The sequence below is a fragment of the Phoenix dactylifera genome, chromosome 8, assembly GCF_051530095.1.
Source record: "Phoenix dactylifera cultivar Ajwa chromosome 8, Ajwa_hap1_PhDact_Kaust_v1.1, whole genome shotgun sequence".
Classification (NCBI taxonomy): Eukaryota; Viridiplantae; Streptophyta; class Magnoliopsida; order Arecales; family Arecaceae; genus Phoenix; species Phoenix dactylifera.
In genome coordinates this window covers 492984-512291 of record NC_143197.1, presented here as the reverse complement: position 1 = coordinate 512291, position 19308 = coordinate 492984, and the positions used below count along the sequence as shown (strand labels likewise).

Below are 19308 nucleotides of genomic sequence, written 5' to 3'. Positions count from 1 at the left end.
GGTTCCTCCCTCGCTTCCGAGAACCCCGAACCGATCCCAGAGCAATTCCAAGATCTCCGTTCTCTTCGGTTCCACATTCGAGGGATTGGCGCTCGTGGTTCGGGAAGCGATCCAAGAATCCGATGAGATGGGGAAGCCCGAAGGGGACTGGGGGGCTCGGTCGCACCCCGCCACCGCCGACCTCCTCCGCTGCCTCAGCGAATCGCAGTCCAAGTGGGTGTGCGAGACGGTGAATGGGTCGCACCAGAACACAGCGAAGGGTACTCCCTGGTGAAGGGGATGGGTCCCGGGATGTACATAACCAGAGACATCTTCAGCGTCGGCGGCTACCAGTGGGCGGTCTACTTCTACCCGGAATGGCAAGAACTTCGGGGACAACTCCTTCTATGTGCCGATGTTCATCGCCCTCGCAAGTGAGGGCACGGGGGTGCTATTCCTGTTCAAGCTGCTCGACCAGAGCGGCAAGGGGAAGCACAAGGTGCACAGCAACTTCGATCCGGCGCTGGCTGGTTATTGAATGCAGGGGGTGGGCGAATGTGGTACGTTGCAGGAACATATTTGGTTCTTGAATGTTTTATTGTTTCTTTTCCTATTTGCAGCTGTGTTCCAGGCTTCGCTATTCGTTTATTTATTTTGCTTCTTGGTTGGATTCAATAGAATCGGAGAATGTGATATGCTTCCAGCCATAGTTTCTTTATAGCTATTTGTTTTTCAAATCTCCCATCATGTTTTCATGTGTCACTATGATATGATTTTGTGCTACAATTCTTCTTAAATTGTTTGTGCTGGAATGTTTTAGATAGAATACAAATAATGCTTCTTGATTTATGTGTTTAAACTGGGCAAGGGGCATAGATGCCGGCAACTGTAAAGAAAGAGGATAGGCTGAGGTCAAATTGAGTTCTTGACGATGTTTTGACTCTTGCTAAGCTTTCTTATTTATGCTCTACTGAGTTCAGCATATGTCAGCATTGGTTCTTGGAACAATAAAAGCCCAGACTTTAAGCAGTCAGAGATATCTAAGTAATATATGATATTATCTGATTTCCTCACAATTGATGCCTATAGAGGAGGATTTTAATGACATTTTCTGATTTTCTTGTAACAAATGCTCATAGATAATTAATTAACAAATTATTTGACAGAAATTCAGGGATGTTGAAAAGGGATTTTTTTTAGTAGAAAAAACAGCTTAGTTACAAATGTAAGTGGAGCACTGAAAATTTCTGTAATAAAAGCCCAACCAATATGGGAGTCAGCAGGAATGTGATCGGTTACAGATTAAAATCTGATGAGACACGCTGTCAAAAGCATTTCATTTTGTGAGACCAATCCACTCCCTATTCTGCAGTGTCATCTACTAGGCAAAGTTGTCCTGTGCTGGACAAATTTGTTGTCGATCTTTTATCAGCCCTGACCTGGCTGGTATTTTCTCAATAAGGTGTTCTGTTTTGTATTATCTGTGCTGGTTCTCTACTTTGTGCACACGATGTATATTTCCACTTCTGTACCTTTTTGACTCATAACTATATTTTCTTTTTTAATGCGAAGTTTTATAGATTATTCTGAAAATCTTTTGTTAGGCATTATAAGCATTTTCTTCAGGACCGCATTGGAAACATCAGATTATCTTATGGATGATTGCCTAGTCATGCGTTGCACAGTGGTTGTTAGAAATTGCATAGAAATACCGAGGCAATTTTCTATACCTTTGCCACCACCAAACATGGGTAAGGGTCTTAAGGAGCTGTTGGAATCTTGTATTGGTTCTAACATTACTCTGAGGTTGGTGATGAGACATTCCAAGCTCATAAGCACATTACTCTGAGGTTGGTGATGAGACATTCCAAGCTCATAAGCAGATTCTTGCTGCTTGCTCGCCTGTGTCTGATGCCTAATTCTTTGGGCTAACTGAGGATCCAGAGATGGATAGAGTGATTGTGCAAGATGCTAAACCTCCTGTTTCAAGGTAATGATCGTGCAAAGTTTGATTTTAGCTTTTATTTTTGCATAGCTATAAGTAATTTATATGATAGTGAACTTGACCTGTTTATCGAAGGAAAATTATTTTTACTTTTTTTTATGTCTTGAAAATTTATTTGCTAACTTTTGTAAGCTTCATTTAAAATTCTTTCTTGTTCCATGCTGAGTCGTAATTTGGATGTACTTTATTATCTGAAGATTATGTTTTATGAAATCTCATACTATGTCTAATAATCTTTGTAGATGCTTAAGTAACTACAGCCATCATCCCACATATTTTAGGTTAACCCATCTTCACCATGGTTTTTATTAGGGTCAACATCCTTTGCCAATGCTAATTATTGTAAATATTTGTTATAATTTCTACAGGTATTCTTATGTTCTTTCTTGTATTACAGGCCAGACCGAACCGGCCAGTACGGCCGGTTCATCTCACCATTCCATTTGTTCATAAAAGGGTGATATGTTTCCGTCAATTGCATCTAACAGCTTGGTTTGGGAGATGCAAGGAGATGCAATTGACAGAAACATACCGCTGCCTGTTCCAGTCAAGACATACCACCCTACTTCTGTATACCGTGGCTGGTGGCATATGATCGTGCTGGTCAAATCACCTACTTGAGTGTGATTTCCTCAAGGATTTGTTTACTTCATAGATTTTGTCGAGAGTTTACAGATTTCACCCAAAGAGATGTATTTATCGGTAGCTCCATATATCACAAGCATGCAGTCATTCTTTTAAAGTCTCAGTATGCTCTTTGGTGTGCAGTAGCTTTCTTATATTCTGTAATAATTTATGCAACTTAAAAAGCCAGCTCTCCATATCAGTTATGAATTACACAGACTAGTTTGTAGAAATTGTTCATGTCACCTTAATAAAAGTGGCTCACATTGGTCCACAGATGATCACAAATCTGGAGCATTTACATACTTGCCAAACAACCAGAATTAGCTTTGGGATTGCGCTGCAGCAACTGCATTAATGGCCAGAGAATGTGCATTCGGTGGAAACCTCTGGAAGCCTGTCAACGAGCGCTAATGTTATATATCGATCCTGTTCTTTAAAATGAGGATTTTGCAGCAAAGTGGGATACAATTTACCTACCTCAATAATAAAGTGAGCCCATAGCTTGTCTGATCTAGTTTCTAGAACTCCCTTAAGGATGATCAATTCCAGACGTCTGATAACCTGAGCGATCTCTAGAAAGAGCCCATATTCTTCACATAGCATCTGAATTGTAGAATCGCATGCGATAAGTTACTGTATAGCATTGAATTTAACCAATGATATAGTCTTGTACCTCTATAAGGATTTGGCCTGGTTGGTCAAGGTTTTCAACTTTAAGAGGGCAAATTTCAGATTGGCATCTCAGTTGATAAGCCCAACTGGCTCCATTTTGCTGAGTTTGAGAAATTTCAGAGTTCCAACCCTCACCTGTAACCTGTAAATTGATGTGGTGTTACTTGACATCAGCTCACTAATGCCTAGTGTGTAGTAATTAATTGCAAACATACAGAGTATCCGTATCGTCAATTTATAATGTTCTAAGATGATGCGGCATTTCACTGATTTTTAACTAAAGAGATAAAAACAAGACGGAAAAAAACTGCCAACCTGTTAAAAAAATCAAGTCTGGGTGACAAGGAAATAAATAACAACAGACCTCAGTTGCCAACGTCAGGTATTATTTAAGAACATGAGTGTAGGGTGGCCTTGGCAGTCTCCATGAACAGGCATTATTTTCTGGCTATCATTTACCACCTCAATATTAATGGGATTGATGTGTCAAGTTTCAAATACAACTGTTATAACAGTAAGGATGTCTTTAGAAAATAACGAGACAGCCAAATTTTGTCATTTCCTCAAGCAAGTGAAATCTGTTCAAAAGAAATGCATGAATGATGAAAAAACCTGAGGATACAAACACAAACACCAATTTATGCAAGTGAATGCATATGCAATCCCATTCCTGGATGGATTAAGAACTCCAAGGAATGGTTAAGAGTTGCCAAGAAGCTGGAAATGCTGCAGATTTACAATTGTAACACTATTTTCGGAGAGTCCAAATTAACAATCAACCAGAGCTAATTTAACCTGGATTTATAGAATATCCTATAGTTAGTCATCATAGATAGGTACCAGAATGGCTAATGTACCTTTGGAACTGCAGACATCCTCAATTTTTCAGCTCGGCTGGAAACACTTTTAAGGAACAACATGTGCTTTACAGTTCTATCCAGAAGTGCATCAAGGCTGCACTGTATCATAGAAGAAGATGATATCAAAAGGCTGATGCCAGATGCAAAACATCTTCTATGTCATATGATCACATAGAAGACCAACAAAGCAAAAACTTATTTGTAAAGATGAAGCCAACTATGCTGTGTTCAATATGCGCACACAAATAATTTTGGTCACAAACATGGAGGTAATGCAACAAGACAATCAAAGAGTCACCTTTGATCCATCAGGAATAAGCTCCCGCAGCTCCTTAACTCGGTCTTGTATCAACTGTCTGTCCCTAGGCCTTTGTTTGTGAAGTTTGTTACTTCTTCGTCTTTTGTTAGTCTGCGACGACTTTGGGCCCCCGTCATTTTTGTCCCAGGCCATGCAACTGTTCTGCTTTTTGTTGATCAACATACAAATGCTCTTGGATGAAGAATCAGTCGGAGCACTCGTGGAACCTTCATTCTCAGAAACAAATGTAAGCATTTCGTGATTGGATGGAGATGAATCTCCCAAATTGCAGACATTCCGTTCATTTCTGCAGTGTGTCAGACAAGAATCCATACACTCTTCTGATGAGTTACTACATGATTTCATACAACTGAATGTCTCATATGAATTATCATTTGGATGCTGTAAATTGGCTAACATTGCATCCAAGAGATAATCTGCATCACTTTCTTTTGCAAACCATGCATTAGATTCCTCAACCAATGACCCATTAAATTCAGGTCCTGCTGTTTGGCATATGGCAGTCGAGCTTCCTAGTTCATCAGCTTTTGTAGCAGCAGCCATTACATAGTCATCATGTTCGTTATTAAAATGAAGCCCAAGTATTTTGTGTAGCTCAGAGCCAATGGGGAAATTGACAAATCTGTCATCTATATCAGCATGCTCCTTTTCAAATTCCTGATTTGTCACATCACTGACTTTACAAAGATCAGGGTCACCAAGTTCTGCATCCTTCACAAAAACATTTGATAAGGCAATCTGTTCATAGGTCAAGCTATGATTCACATCATTAGGGTGTGAGATTGAATTCGTTTCATCGTCAATGAAGGGGATATCACCCTCGAGTATCTTATCAAGGTCTGTAGAACCATTCAGTAAGCATGGCTCTTCTGCAGGATCTATCCACAGGTCGCTGTACCTTGCATTCCATAAGTTGTCATATTTACATGATCTTGTGCTTGTATCAAATATATGGTCCATAACATCTTGTGAGGTTGGAACATTATCTTGTAGCACATGAGGGCTAATAGTCGGCAACTGTTGCATCTGGATAGAATTAAACAACTCACTATTAAGTGCTGAAGGAGCTGAAAGATTCCCCAATAAAGGCATAGTGAATGATGAGAAAGGATTCAGACAATAAACCCTTGGGGCTAAGGAACTGCAAGTCCCTGAGATATCATAAAGTGTAGAAAATAAATCTTTAATGTGAACCACCAGTGTTGAATCTTCCATGACCTGTGCTTTGCAGGAAAAACAAACTTTGTATTAGGCAGGATATATGCAATAATTTTATGATGCAAGGTTCACCATACTGGTGCATACTACCCCATACTAAACGTGCCGTATAATATCAGCATGGAACCAAGACTCGATATGGGGGACGTACTGAGTCTTGATACGCTGAACCGACCCCTATACCGGACATACTGACACTGTACCAGCATAATAATGGTATAAGGCCCGGTATCGAGATAGCGAACCTTGGTATGATGTATATAGAAGATCAAATATGCTTCCAGAACAAGCTTGAAAAGATTCATTCAAACTGTGAAGTTCTAAAATCTAGATTATTATTGGTTAATTTGATCCTGAAGAAACAATGCAAAAGGAGGCTATTACTTCTAAAAGTTTAGGAGGACCATGTCCCGTGCTTCACTGCAGACAGTAAGCACCTTTTCTGATAATCAAGAAGATAAAATACCATATATCCAACTATAATATGTATTAAGTGCTCTAAATGGAGCAAACTGGAAAACTTATGCTTTACAAGGAGTAGAAGACAAAAAGAATATAGAAATGTCCAACAATCTGATTTAAGAGTTCACCACTGAATAACATTTTAAGTCAAAAGAAATACCCTTTATCAGGAACCTAGATTAAAAGGACAATTCAAAACTATAGAAAATCATAACAAGCCTTATCCCAACTACCTAAGAGTAGGTCCAATTCATCCTTCATCAGTTTAAGGATATTCAAACATCAACCAATGAAAATGGTATAACAGAACGCACCATATCTGATGAGCCAAGTTGCACAAGCCCATGAGGTATAACAGGTACAAGCAGAATTGTCTGCAAAACCATGAAACAATGACCAGTGCATACATTAGCAGTTGTCATGCATGGAGAATTTGGTTGAAAATGAACTAACTTATCCGTACTGAAAGCAAAAGGTTTTTGTTGATCCTGTTTACAAAGATTTCAATTACCTTGATACCAGCTGCAAACTGAAGTTGCCATTTCTCACTGCACTGTAATTAGCAACATCTGCCTCAGTCCACATCCTTATTCAAAGTCAAAACACAACACTAATCAATTTAGAATTAGGAATGATTGATTAATATCTCACCTTTGATGGTGACTTAGAGTTGAATTCACCAGCAAAAATCCAACGATGGTTCCCCGTTTGGGCCACTTTACCAATAATCCTGTTATGTAATAAGCATTTACTTAATTATGCAGCAAAAGGAACTCTCAATAGATCTTTTTTGGGGGTAACATTCTAGAGACAATTTTAATGAAATAACCTACTAGATTCCCAGAAATTTAGCTCAGCAAAGTTCAACTAATATGCAGCATTAGGACACACCAACTTGGATGAGTCTCGTCATAAGATTGCTACTTTGCTTAATGATTTTGGCTTTTACACTTCTTGTCTCCTTTGTCTCTGTCCATCTTTGGTGTTTCACCTTTTTTCCTCGTGGAATGAAATTATGGGTGGCACTTTCTGATCTTAGACAGGGGAAAGAACGAAGTATCTATATTTCTACAAAATGGCTAGAAACGCTTCTCTAGAAAGCTGTCCATATGGCTGCACAGGTACATGTTGCCTTGGACGCCCTATACTGAGCCTAGGCAACCTGCATATGCAGCCTGGCATTATGCAGATCAGGTAGAATGTGCAGATAGGATAGGGCCTTAATTACGTTTGTATGGGAATAAAAGCCAGATCATTTTGACTTTGTCTTTCAACCCTAGCAAGAAATGGTACAGAATTTGGTTGGACAGAAAGGTGCGAGTTTACCATTATAAGGAGTGCAGGTCAAGAAAAATGTTTTAACATTATGTGAAAAGGAAGATCCATTGAATGAAGTATTACACATAAATACTGGTTATTTTCAAGATGATTGACACATTGTCACAATCTTTACATCCACTGGACTTTATTTGTTGAGCAGGTTTTTATAAAGTATTAGCTCTCATAAATATTGGTTTCATTCCTATGTTGCAGGATAAGAATTCAAACTGCAAGATCATTAGCACAAGAATAAGAATATGTTTGACTGGAGCAACACATACTTTGGGTGGGGTGAAATATACGGCGTTGAAGAAATTCAGGTTGCTTGAACTGCAAGTGGCATTTACTCACAGTAATGGAACGTTATGTCACACAGAGCATCAGAATTTTGGTGAAGAATAAATTTGTAGGAATAGATGCCCATTAATTGGAAAAAGAGTTGTCGATGAAATTTGTACGAGCTCTATAAAATGATGGACAATTGGACAAATGATCTAAAGAGAGCAGTATACTTATGTTGTATGTATTTTAGTACAATGAAAGAAAGATCATCAGCCACAATATAAGCATTGAACACACAAGTAGAAGATATGGTAAGTTCTCCAAAGAAGCAACGAATTGCATAAATTGATTAACACTGCTTTGCAACATGACTATGCAAAAATAACTATTCTGGACTAAATTGAGGTTCTAAGTACTTGAGCTGGAAAATCCTTGCAAAGGTAGAGAACTGTATAAGGTAAAAGACCTATACCTCCTTAGTGAGGATAACGTGAATATTGATCTGCATTAACTGAAAAAAAAAGTTTACGGTACATTCAGCAATTTCCTTGGACTTCACATTGCTTTAATATTATATTGCACTAAACAATATCCGTCATTACAATGTTTTCTACTCACCGGGCTAGACTAACCGATGGTAGAAGCATGTTCAAAAATATTGATTCTAGAAGTCCAAATAGAGAAAAATGACTATGTACTGCAACTCGCGGGCTGCATTTGTTGATGAATAATGCTGGCTTAAGACCAAATGCAAACATCCACCAAATAAAGTCATGGAATATGATGAAACAAACACATCAAAACATTGAATTTAAACATTTCAAAACCACCAAATCTGCACCAATCAACACACAAAAAGCAATATATTAGATTTTCCTAAAAACTGAAGTAAAAGAGAATGCCATGCCTGTCATCATCTATGAAGGATTTAAAACAAACCTATAGATCCTATGAATTATTATTAGCTTCTGAACTATATGGATTGGCATTTTGGTAGCATCCCTGTTGATTTTAAATTTGCAGCCAAAAATCAATCAAGCAATAGAGTGTGTCTGTGTGTATACATATATAGAGAGAGAGAGGGAGCGAGTGCTTTGTTGAGTGAAATCCTCCCCGATGGAAAGATTGAAGTACAGGAAAATTTCACATAATATTTTAACATGTCAAGGAAGTTTATAAATCTATCTGTTAAAAAAGTAAAAAGAAGCAAGCATACCCTTCTCCAAGTGAGTACAGCTCACATGACATGCTTGCGACCACCATCTCAATGGGGCATCCCGCAGAACTTCCAACCCAAGCATCCTTATCACAGCGAAATGAAATGATCCCAGGTTCAGCACTAGGTAATCCATCACGCAAAGTATTTTCCACGGTAACATCTTCTTTTGCATTGTCCAAATAACCATCCTCCCATGTCAATGTCCTGCAAAAATAACCATAAGACACAAAAAATGGATACTAACATATGAAAAATCATACTTTAATGTTTATGAATAGGTTTTAGAGGAAATTATTTCCAAACTCAAAATCCATAACAGAAGCAAAGAAGACTATATAAGTGTTTCCCCTGGATGAAATAGTATCTTGGTTTATATACCTCAAGATACTCCTGAACCAAGACAAGCAACAGGAGCACCACTTTCTAGCCTATGTGATTGGAATATAAACAAACACTGTAATGTAATTATCCCTAAAAGTAAATCGCTATCCATAGTATAGATACGCAAATACGATAATGTAAAGAAAGCAAATACTGATTTCATTATTTATTTGTGCATGATGTTGATGTTTTACCATGATGCCTATCTACAAACCCCTTTAGAGCATTGCCACACAAATAACATTGAAGAATATGGATGTTGACTTAGGCATATTTTTCTTAGCTTCTGAAAATGTAGCTCAAATATAACTTCCACGTTATTGTTATCATGGATGTTGCACCATCAAAATTATATATATATATATATATATATATATATATATATATATATAAAGTAAGCAGCGGCTTCATTGTTAGGCTTTGGTACAGCTCTGATCATCCTTTTCTGGAAAACTAGCTGCTTCAAATCCAAAAACTACCGGAAGCATCATTTTAAGTAGATATGGAATGATCCAGAACAAGAATTACCAAAAGGAGCAACCCATCTGCATGTTAAGAATAAATCGGTGGGTGTCTGATGTAGCCAGTTCATGCATACGCATGGCATCGGCAGATTAATGGTAAAACACAGTATTATTAAAAGAAGACCTCGATAATCTCCTAGCATATAGAACTTGAGGTAACTTCTGAGAATATGAAAAGCGAAACAACTTACATATGGTTCTCATACTTAAGCTTCCAAAAGACCGCATATTTCCACAGAGAATTGTGGCATAAGCTCCTTAACAAGTGCCTCAATGCAGCAGGAGTTCTCATTGCCCAAGTCAAACAGAGTGATTCAAACCAGGTAGAATGTCAAGCCACCACACCCTTGCAGTACCCTAACTGCCTCTGTAAGAACCCCGTCCTGCTTGTTTCCTACGCAAACCAGCTCGTCGCTTTATCGGTGGTCCAGTTGAACCAAGCAGCAAGCAGCCCATACCTTTTCTCTACCTCTCAGTATCTAAATGCCCTAAGATCTAAAGCGAGAACAATCTAATTCACAACTTGATGGTGGAGAAGGCAAGTAATTTCTCGATGCGATTGGCGCTGCTGGAGATGATAGCCATGAAAGATAACCTGTCTCACCAACAGTTAAACTTAAAAATCAGCAAAGATAAAATCTAGTTAAAAGATATCTCGATAAAGATGAAAACTTGGGCAAATTTTTGCTGCCCTCTAGACCATAACTGTCAGAATTTGATCAAGCCAACTTTGCCGTCCTCCACTATATCTTTTACCACGGTAGCGACTTCAGAGAGAGACAATTTTCAGAGTCTTTTCATGCGGCAACATTTTTATGGCCTCAATTATCAATCTGTTTATTTTCAAGAAACATGAAAATTAGCAGAAAAGAACTTTCTTCAGAGATCGAACAGGAGACAGACCAAAAAAAAAAAAAAAACCTAGACTCTGAAAATTCCAAATTTTGAAATCATGCTGCGACCAACTAAATCTAGTTTCGCCAAGAAACACAAGCGATGATCACTGCGCAAAAAGAAAGCAGTAAAGAAAGGCAAAAGATCACTACAATTAGGTATTATCATCGATCAGAGATCAAGAAATCAGAAAACCACGCAAGATAACCCATAAATCGCCATATTTCACAGTTCGCAGCCGAGAAACGTAATCACCTCGAATCAAAACTATCAAGAAGACAACTCGACCACTAAACCAGAATCCATAAACGGAAATCAAAGGAGAAGCAAAGTACACCTCGATCTTGCCCTTGTTTCAGCGCGAACGAGGGCTCTCTCCCACTCTCTCGCCCAGAGTCCTAACCCTCCACACAAACCCCTGCGCTCCCTCTCTCTCTCTCTCACCGGGCCTTGCGAAGTCCAGGGACCCCCTTTCACCTTACGGACACGAAACGTCCAAGAGCCGCATTTAATAGGCCTCTCCTCGCGTCAACGCCACGTCGGATGATGCGCCACCGCCAATCATTTCCTCGCACGTGATTATCAAACCCTTTCTTGCCACTTCTTTTTTGTTTTTTTAAAGCTCGCACCTTCAACAGCATAATTTCACACCAACCACGTCGGATGATGCGCCACCGCCAATCATTTCCTCGCACGTGATTATCAAACCCTTTCTTGCCACTTCTTTTTTGTTTTTTTAAAGCTCGCACCTTCAACAGCATAATTTCACACCAACTGTTCTCTCTCCCCGATTTTTCTCGTCACGTTACAGCAGCCGCAGCGTGGAGATTGGGCGCATTGAATGAAGCAAAATGAGGCAAATTGATTGGTGCAAAGCACCAGAAGTGGCCTTGTTTGAATGATTTTTCTCAGTTACAATAGCATTGCTCTATAAAATATACAATTATTTCTAAATATCCACAGAAAACGTCGACTTCTATATTTCAGATAGCGTTGACTTTTGAAAGCAATAATACAACGCCACTTTGAAATGCGTGAGTTCGACGTGTCAATAGACCTGAAGTCTTGATATATATGTTTAAGTTCATTTTTAAAGAAAGGAAATAAAAAATCTTATCAAATACTTTGCGCAATCCTGAATCTGCAGACTTGTAAATCCGTCTCTACGTATCAGGAAATTAACCATCATCTACGATTCACAACTATGGCTTAGTTAAAAGATTTTAGGCTCGGAGGGCATGCTCCCATACGCCAAGCATGGACAAAACTAAGTGATTACAGGGGTTCAAAGAGGTCGATAGCATGCGACATAAAGGTCTGCAATTGAGATTAGGATATTCAATATGCTAGGAAGCTTCACGGATTCCAATTTTCAAAAACAGTTGTTTAGCAGTAATTTATGCACAAATTTAGATTAGTGGAGGGGTATCTCTGGTAGCCAAAAAGACGTCTCACTTTACTTTCATTTAAGGTAGGATAAAACCATCGTGACATTGCAATTCATGCCGTGCATTCCCTAATTTCGCTTATGGGAACTCACCACCATTTGATTGATCACCAAACTGCCTGAGCCACCATATAAATCACCTTATTAACCTTCAGGACATATCTGATTCGTGACCAAAATTGGAATTGGAATTAATTGGAATGAAAATTGAAATGGCTATACCCTCTAGAACATCCGGTTCACAACTGTAATCGAAATTTGAATCAGAATAAAATTTGAATAGAGTAAGAATTGGATTTTAAAAAATTGAGGTATTTCTATTTCCTCTAAGAATTGAAATGGGAATGAACTCCTACCAACAAAAACTGTTGAAATGAAAGTCATTTATTTTTATTTCCATTCTAGAGTCCAATTCTCTCCAACCAAATATATCCTTAGAGATGATAGCATGACATCCTCATCATCAACACATGGCAAAGCAGCTTAAGGCGTGGTTGGTTCGCAGTTGAAATCTCAAATGGAATTGGAACAAAAATTAGATGGCCATATTTTTCGTTTGGTTTGTGACTGGAATCAAAGTAAGATTTAAATAAAAAAAAGAGTTGGAATTAAGTTTTACAGGATTGAGACATTTTTCATTTTTTTTTGGAATCGGAATGAAAATAGAACTCTTCTTGTAACTAAATGACTTTAATAAAAATCGCTTATTTCTATTCTCGTTCTAAAGTCCAATTTCCTCCAACCAAACGTACCCTTAATCCAATGGTAGAACCAGACGGAGAACAGGGATGAAGCTGGCCCAAACTTATGGCATACCCTACCTCCCTCCTTTCCTTCAGTTTTATCGCCAAGAGAGCACTACTGCATCCGTCCTCCTAATCGCGGTGGATGACAAGGTATGCAGGAGAAGAACCCTTTGCTATCATAAAAGCCGCACTAAGAAGGCGACCACCCTTCGAAAGAAAGAGGAGCTCTTCCGGCGCATGACCTTCTACATTGTTGTGCTCCATTCAACAACGGAGAGAACTGAGATTGTGACGTGTGAAAGGGATGCTGGGCGAATCGGTAGGAGGGACTTTGAGAGGTCTCTTTCGCCTTTGTCTACCACTCCAGTTTATAATAATAACAAAAAGGATGGACGAGATCATGCACCGACCCACCAACACACCAGAAAGGTCATACCTCACTATGCATCGTCATCATTCGAAAAAGAAAAGGTTAAGGCTTGCAGTGGAGATGAGGCCTTAATGATAACGTACTAAAAAAAGAAAAGAAAAGAAAAGATTAATGATAGATGCAATGCACTTGCCTCTTCTGACCATTCAAACCAAGTTGATATTTGATTCTCCATGATACATATGATGATGGAAGGGCTACTACCTAGCTAGAGATGTATTACCAAAACCAGGACCTTTTCAGTGTTGGATGGCGGGGGATGGGACAGACAACTTCATTGGGTTGAACAACTGTGGCTTTATATTTCCTTGCATAATTAACGGTACTGACATAGAAATGGTCAACTATTATCCATAGGTCAGCAAAAAAAAATTCAACTTTAAACAGAGTGAATGCTCATTTGAACGAAAACAGATTCGGTGCCTAAGAAGACAGGCAGACAGGCTTTCAGCATCTGGTGAGATCACAGAAGAGAGCCACAAGCAAAGAGGGATAGATCATTCAATTTCAAACGTCATCAATCCATCAGCCTAAAGTACTCCTCTTTTAATTAACTTGCATCGAGTAGCTTCTCAAAGTCAAACTATAATCATCGTCTTCGCACCACCAAGCTGTACCAATGTCTATGATCCATTAACAGTAAGGAATCTGGCATCTGTATGGGAAGGGAAAAGAATGCGAGCTTATAAACTTACTCTCAGTATCAGTTGCTTCGTCATGTAAAATTCATGATGCTTTGGCTTTCTTCCAGCACCAAATACCGTGCTGTAGCAAGTTGTTCATGAACAAAAGTTTCTGCATAAGCAATGCGGCTCAACAGCCATGTGGAGAATCTGGTTTAAGCTCTGAGAGTAGTAGTTTGATAGCAGGTGCTCTGGGGCACTTGGCAAGAAAGAAACTCCGGACTCTTTCATAATCAGGACTCTGGTAGAATAGTATAAAGGTGGGGGATTCCAGAAGCCAGGAATTAGGTTAAAGGTAACTTGGAAAAACTTGGTTTAAAGGTCTAGCCAAGCTTGTAAGCTGTCTTGTAGGAAAATAGTTTTCAGCTTTTTCTAGTTGTTTCCTTTTCTCTTCTTGCTCCTCTATTCTCTCTTGTAAGCTTATACTTGTGGCAAGTCATTCCTTAATGAGCGCGTAGTACCTAATCCTTACTAAGGGGGGACGGACACTAGTTATGAAATTTCTTTTCCTTCTGGCAATATGTTGGAACTAAAAGAAAATAAAAAGAACGTTACACAAGAAACCATTAGTTGTTCAATGAGGTCCACCATCACAAATCACAAAGGATTTGGGACCACTGACTACCCACTTGGTATCCAGAGTCACATTGATGACCGCTGCTTCATATCATCATATGATGTGTGACTGTGAGGAGAACATGTTTTCTTATCAAGTGACATGTCCTTCCCATTCCTCATATTATGTATGAAAAGTTATGAAACCCACAGCCTGGTGTGGGCTTTCCACCCCAGCCTCTGTAGCCATTTGATTCCATCATTGAATTGTGGATGGCTTCCCCAATGTTTTGCTCAAAAAAAAAAAAAAAAAATCTTAAAGAAAGAACACCGTGATGGAATCATCTCTTTCTTGGGAGAAAACAAGCGAAAATAAGGTAACACCATGCCACGAGTATGAAGAGAGATGATATTGTGACTTTACCTCACTAGACACAGTTCATCGTAATATAGAAATAGATGTCCTATAAATTTTTAGGGGCTGTTTAGATGCTGGGTTATACCATCCGGAAGATAACGTTTTCTCGCACCCTCCAGCGTCTGAGAGTTCTTGAGTGCAGCAACCTTGGAAATATTTTGGATCGATCATTTCTTTCTCATCTCTTTCCCCCACAGTGCATACATTATCGCGGATAATATAAGCTGGCAACCAAACAGGCCCTTAGTGAAAGCAGTATCTGACACCGAATCTGTTAACTATAATATGGGAATACAAAAAAGTCGTGACCTTACAGCATCCAAATAAAAGAATTAACCTATAAACGTTCGTTTCCATCAATGATAGCCAGCAACAAAAATTGTAGAGCTGCAATGGTGATTAGAGAAACAGCATGGAAAACTAAGCCACTGGTTTGAGACTATGCAATTACTTCTAGGCAGCCTTGCAGAGCTTCCCTTGCTCAAACAAACAAAAAGAAAAAAAAAGAAAAAAAAGAAAAAAGCTTTGAGGTGCTCGAGCTTTCCATCTCAAGAGGCAGATACTTCTAGGCAAAAATTACTAGTTGAGAACACTAATACGATTAGTATATGATGCATGGCAACTTAGCTGACCACTGAAAGTTTACACTTCATAAAATCTCATGATATTTTGTTTTCAGACGGCAGTGCACTAGACTGTGCATAATCTTCATATATCTATGCTTTGCCAAATGGTAAGACAAGGCGAATATTTGTAGGACCCACCTTTATCTATGAAATCATCACTGATGCGCCTACACTTCACAACTCCCTTGGAAACCTCAAGCATATGGAATTGGAAACCAGAAGGAATCTTTGCTCAAAGGCTGCTGGCTTTCTTGGAGACCACCTCTCCTGATCGTTCGGTGAGATCCCTTCATCTTGACCTCGTTCATGAATGTTCTGTGTTGCTGGCCATTTTTATTTTCAGGAAGATATAGGCCTTGCTTGCTGTAACATTCCTTTAGTTTCTTTTCACATCTTGTTAATCTGTACATAATCACTTTCATTTTTTTCGGGTGGTTAGCATTTCCCTTCGGAAAAGTCGATCAAAAAATGATTCACAAATACACAAAATGAAGATGAGTTGATTTTAAGCGCGATTTCCCTCCGAGCTCACCAGGCAATGCCCTACGCATGGATAGCTGCATAATGGAATACTTTGCTTTGTGATCCATTACGTGAGTTGGGCTACGCATTTCACTTATTTGAAAAACTCTCCTCACTTAGTCACTCCCCTATTTGTCTGGTCGGTAAATTCAACCGGAGGTGGCATGGCTGTTCGATTATGCCCGTGGTGGCGGAATGTTTTTGCCTCCCTTATACTCAAAAATCTATGAAATAATCAATATTTTTCTGTCATTTACTTATTGGTTGATGTTGTTAGCACCCTCCAGGCCACGGCACCACAGAAAGGGCAATAGATATAGTTTGCTTATTAGTATAATGGTTATTTCCTGGAATCTCCCTTCATTGGTTGACTCCTAAGATCTCCGTATATGGGCCATTCTTGAAGAGTAAATGATAGTTATTTTATTTTATTTTCTGGAGACAGCTATTATTTCAAACATCGAGCACACGATGGAATAAGTGAAAGCATATTAGATTCCCCAGTACCTGCTCTGTGAAGCCCGCCTGGGCCCGGTCCACTTGACCGGCCCAAGCTCGGCCCGAGGCGGGGGCGAACTGCACATAGAGTACCTTAATCTGATTACTGGATCGTTAATATAACGCTGAATCCGTCTGAATTTCCTTACACACTCAAACTATCTAAATATGTGCAGTGGTTGTTTGTGAGAAAATGTGCAACGACCCTCTCTTTTTTTGGAGCAATGTGAAAATTGTGTTAGATTTAGCTTAAAAAGCCACAGATCTTCGGCCGAGGAAACTGGAGTCTAATGCCACTGTGCATGGTTACAAACTAAAAGTTAAGTGTACAAGCATCTGGAATCAGGAACCATGAACACCATTCATCAAATGGATAATTGTGTCCTTCCCTAGGTTCAGAACAGCATCAAAAGAACAGTTGGGACCCAAATTTGAATCCCTGCAGAGCTATGGTATTTTACTGATTGCTTTAGGGTGCACGATCCCTGATGACAGCTCTTACACCGAGATGATGTCAGAAAAGCTAGTAGCAAATTTTAGCCTGGAGCATTGGTCTTGTGAAGGCCTATTAAATTTCAAATATTCATGATTACCTCTTGTTGTCTCAGAGGGCATATCATCCTAGTTGCCCAGTTTTATAGGTCGTAATCTACAGCTACGTTTCTAGTGTCTGCGTCCATCTTTTTTTTTTTTCCATTTTAGGTCTAGTAGTCCTTAAAAATTAAGAATTCAACAAAATAAATACTTTTCCCTTAACGAAATAAATTTGAGCACAGTAAAATGAGCTTGGATAACTTTCCTGAAAAAATGGTTTCATATTAATAGAAATGATGTGTCGAGTACACGTAGAGCTGATGTGGCCCAGACCTCAGGCCTAAACTTTATTATTTTTAATGGGGCTTCAAGTTGGGCCTATATAAAATTTGATATTTTTTGTTTTTAAGTCCGTTCATAATCGGCCTACAAGATAACGATACGATGATTTATTTGCCGACGAAGTTTTCCTTCTTTCTCTCTCTCTCTCTTTTGGTTGGGTTTGTAGAAGGGAGATAAGTCCGCCTCTCTCCAATTACAACCTCCAATCTGCACAATCCATTGCATCAATTTGCCCTGATAATTTCTTTTTAACGTTGAAAAATATGGCATCTAAATGATTTGCCTTGGTTTTAACTTCCCTTGAAAACATCCCAATACTACTTCTATTGACAAAGCGATTCGCATCTTATCCATGACGAATATTGCGGACCAAGCTTGATTGAGATGATCTCGAACAGTCATCAGATGGTTTTCTTTGTCCAGAAGTTTATGATGAGATGTCGACGTAACTGATCGGCTTTGCTGACGTCCTACACCACGCGGCTATTTGTCCCCTTCCCATGTTCATCTTCTCTCCAACCATCAACAGAACTCAATCGGTCCTCCCTGATGAAATGGAAATTTTGCACGGAACAAGTGTTCGTTGTAGAGTCCATCTCTTAGAAGATTTTGATCGCCAAGGTCTAGCTTCTGAGCTATCATTGATTTGCTAAAATTTAACATGGATCAGAGTCATTGGCCCCATTTCAATATGCAGTTGTTATTGGCAATTGAGTGCAGAAAGCTAAAAACTTAAGATAGAGAAAAGAAGGCATCTTCCTCTTGTGAACCTGCCCCACTTTGAAACACCATTACGGTATTTATCCAGATGGCACCATCATGATGCTACCCATTTTGAATTGAAATGACTTTGACGACACGTCTACTCTAAATTATAGGCTAACAACTACTAATTGGTTCTCTAAATTTTGGCAACGCATGCCCACAATCGAAGCAATGCCGTATTCAGCTAGCAGCTGCACAAGGATAACATCAATAAACTATGCTACCTAGGTGGCATTTCCTCTTATCCATGAGCCCAAATTTAGAAGAAACTTCTTGGAGACAACGTAATTAAGTTTATTTATAAGTATAATGAAGTTTACTAAAAGAATATATGTCCAGTTAGGCAATGTAGGGTCATCTGCATTAGACTTGGCTTGTTGAATTATCATTAGAGTATGCTCAAGATGCAAAAATTCTACTTTGTATAGCAGAAGAGCCAATTGAACTATTGCTAAATTTTTTGTCTATCTTTTGTGGCCAGTGTCCTCGTTTTTCTTGCTGATCTAGAAGGACTATGACCTTGGAGACTAAAGAAATCTCCCGAAAAAAAAGAAGTATGGTTAGTTATTCTAAGCACATCATCAATAGCAGAAAATTCTTCACTAGCTACTGTTACATCAGCAACTTATATGTAGTTAAATGTTTATATGACCATTCTCTGAGAAAAAGTGCCATATTATTTGAGTATATCCATAGCCACATTTTGACATATAAAGCAAGTAAAATGACAGAGGTAAATTAATCAGAAGTTCAGAACATTTGATGTTTGAATTGCTGGCAGATGCTGTACACACTAAATATGATAATTCAGAAAAATATTAATTACCAAAAATTACTTTTTTACATTGTGATAACCCCTCAGCAGATATAAATTTAGTCCTAGTGGCAATGACACTAAAATATAATATTTTAATGTTTGGAGAGAAGGCTACTTAACCCTGAGAAAGTTTGATGATGCCATTATGTCATAAGCTCTCAAA

General features: G+C 38.8%; 1 protein-coding gene across 6 annotated transcripts; it reads right to left on the bottom strand.

Moving 5' to 3' along the window:
• Positions 1 to 2776: 2776 nt before the first annotated feature.
• On the bottom strand, positions 2777 to 11185 carry LOC103715686 (transcription factor LHW-like). Of its 6 annotated transcripts, none has more exons than XM_088702224.2 (13): positions 11018 to 11185; positions 10575 to 10701; positions 10060 to 10463; positions 8961 to 9167; positions 6794 to 6872; positions 6654 to 6695; positions 6457 to 6516; positions 5588 to 5680; positions 4442 to 5488; positions 4141 to 4242; positions 3285 to 3425; positions 3089 to 3214; positions 2777 to 3005 (listed from the first exon to the last, which is right to left on the bottom strand). In XM_088702224.2, exons 3-13 carry the CDS (start codon positions 10158 to 10160, stop codon positions 2907 to 2909), a joined length of 2097 nt encoding a protein of 698 aa, XP_088558350.2. In that variant the 5' UTR covers positions 10161 to 10463; positions 10575 to 10701; positions 11018 to 11185; the 3' UTR covers positions 2777 to 2906. The 6 variants fall into 6 exon arrangements, with proteins under 6 accessions (XP_088558350.2, XP_089780776.1, XP_038980020.3 ...); XM_089924650.1 differs by having other exon boundaries at positions 11100 to 11185; XM_039124092.3 differs by having other exon boundaries at positions 4442 to 5680.
• Between the last annotated feature and the right edge of the window lie 8123 nt (positions 11186 to 19308).

Excerpts from the sequence above, each read along its gene's own strand:
- LOC103715686 (XM_039124092.3), bottom strand. The coding sequence starts at position 10,160 with ATGAGAACTCCTGCTGCATTGAGGCACTTGTTAAGGAGCTTATGCCAC. Across the intron at positions 6,873-8,960 it reads CTGTACTCACTTGGAGAAGG|GATTATTGGTAAAGTGGCCC; the intron begins GTATGCTTGCTT and ends ATTACATAACAG. Across the intron at positions 5,681-6,456 it reads AACTTGGCTCATCAGATATG|GTCATGGAAGATTCAACACT; the intron begins GTGCGTTCTGTT and ends TGCAAAGCACAG.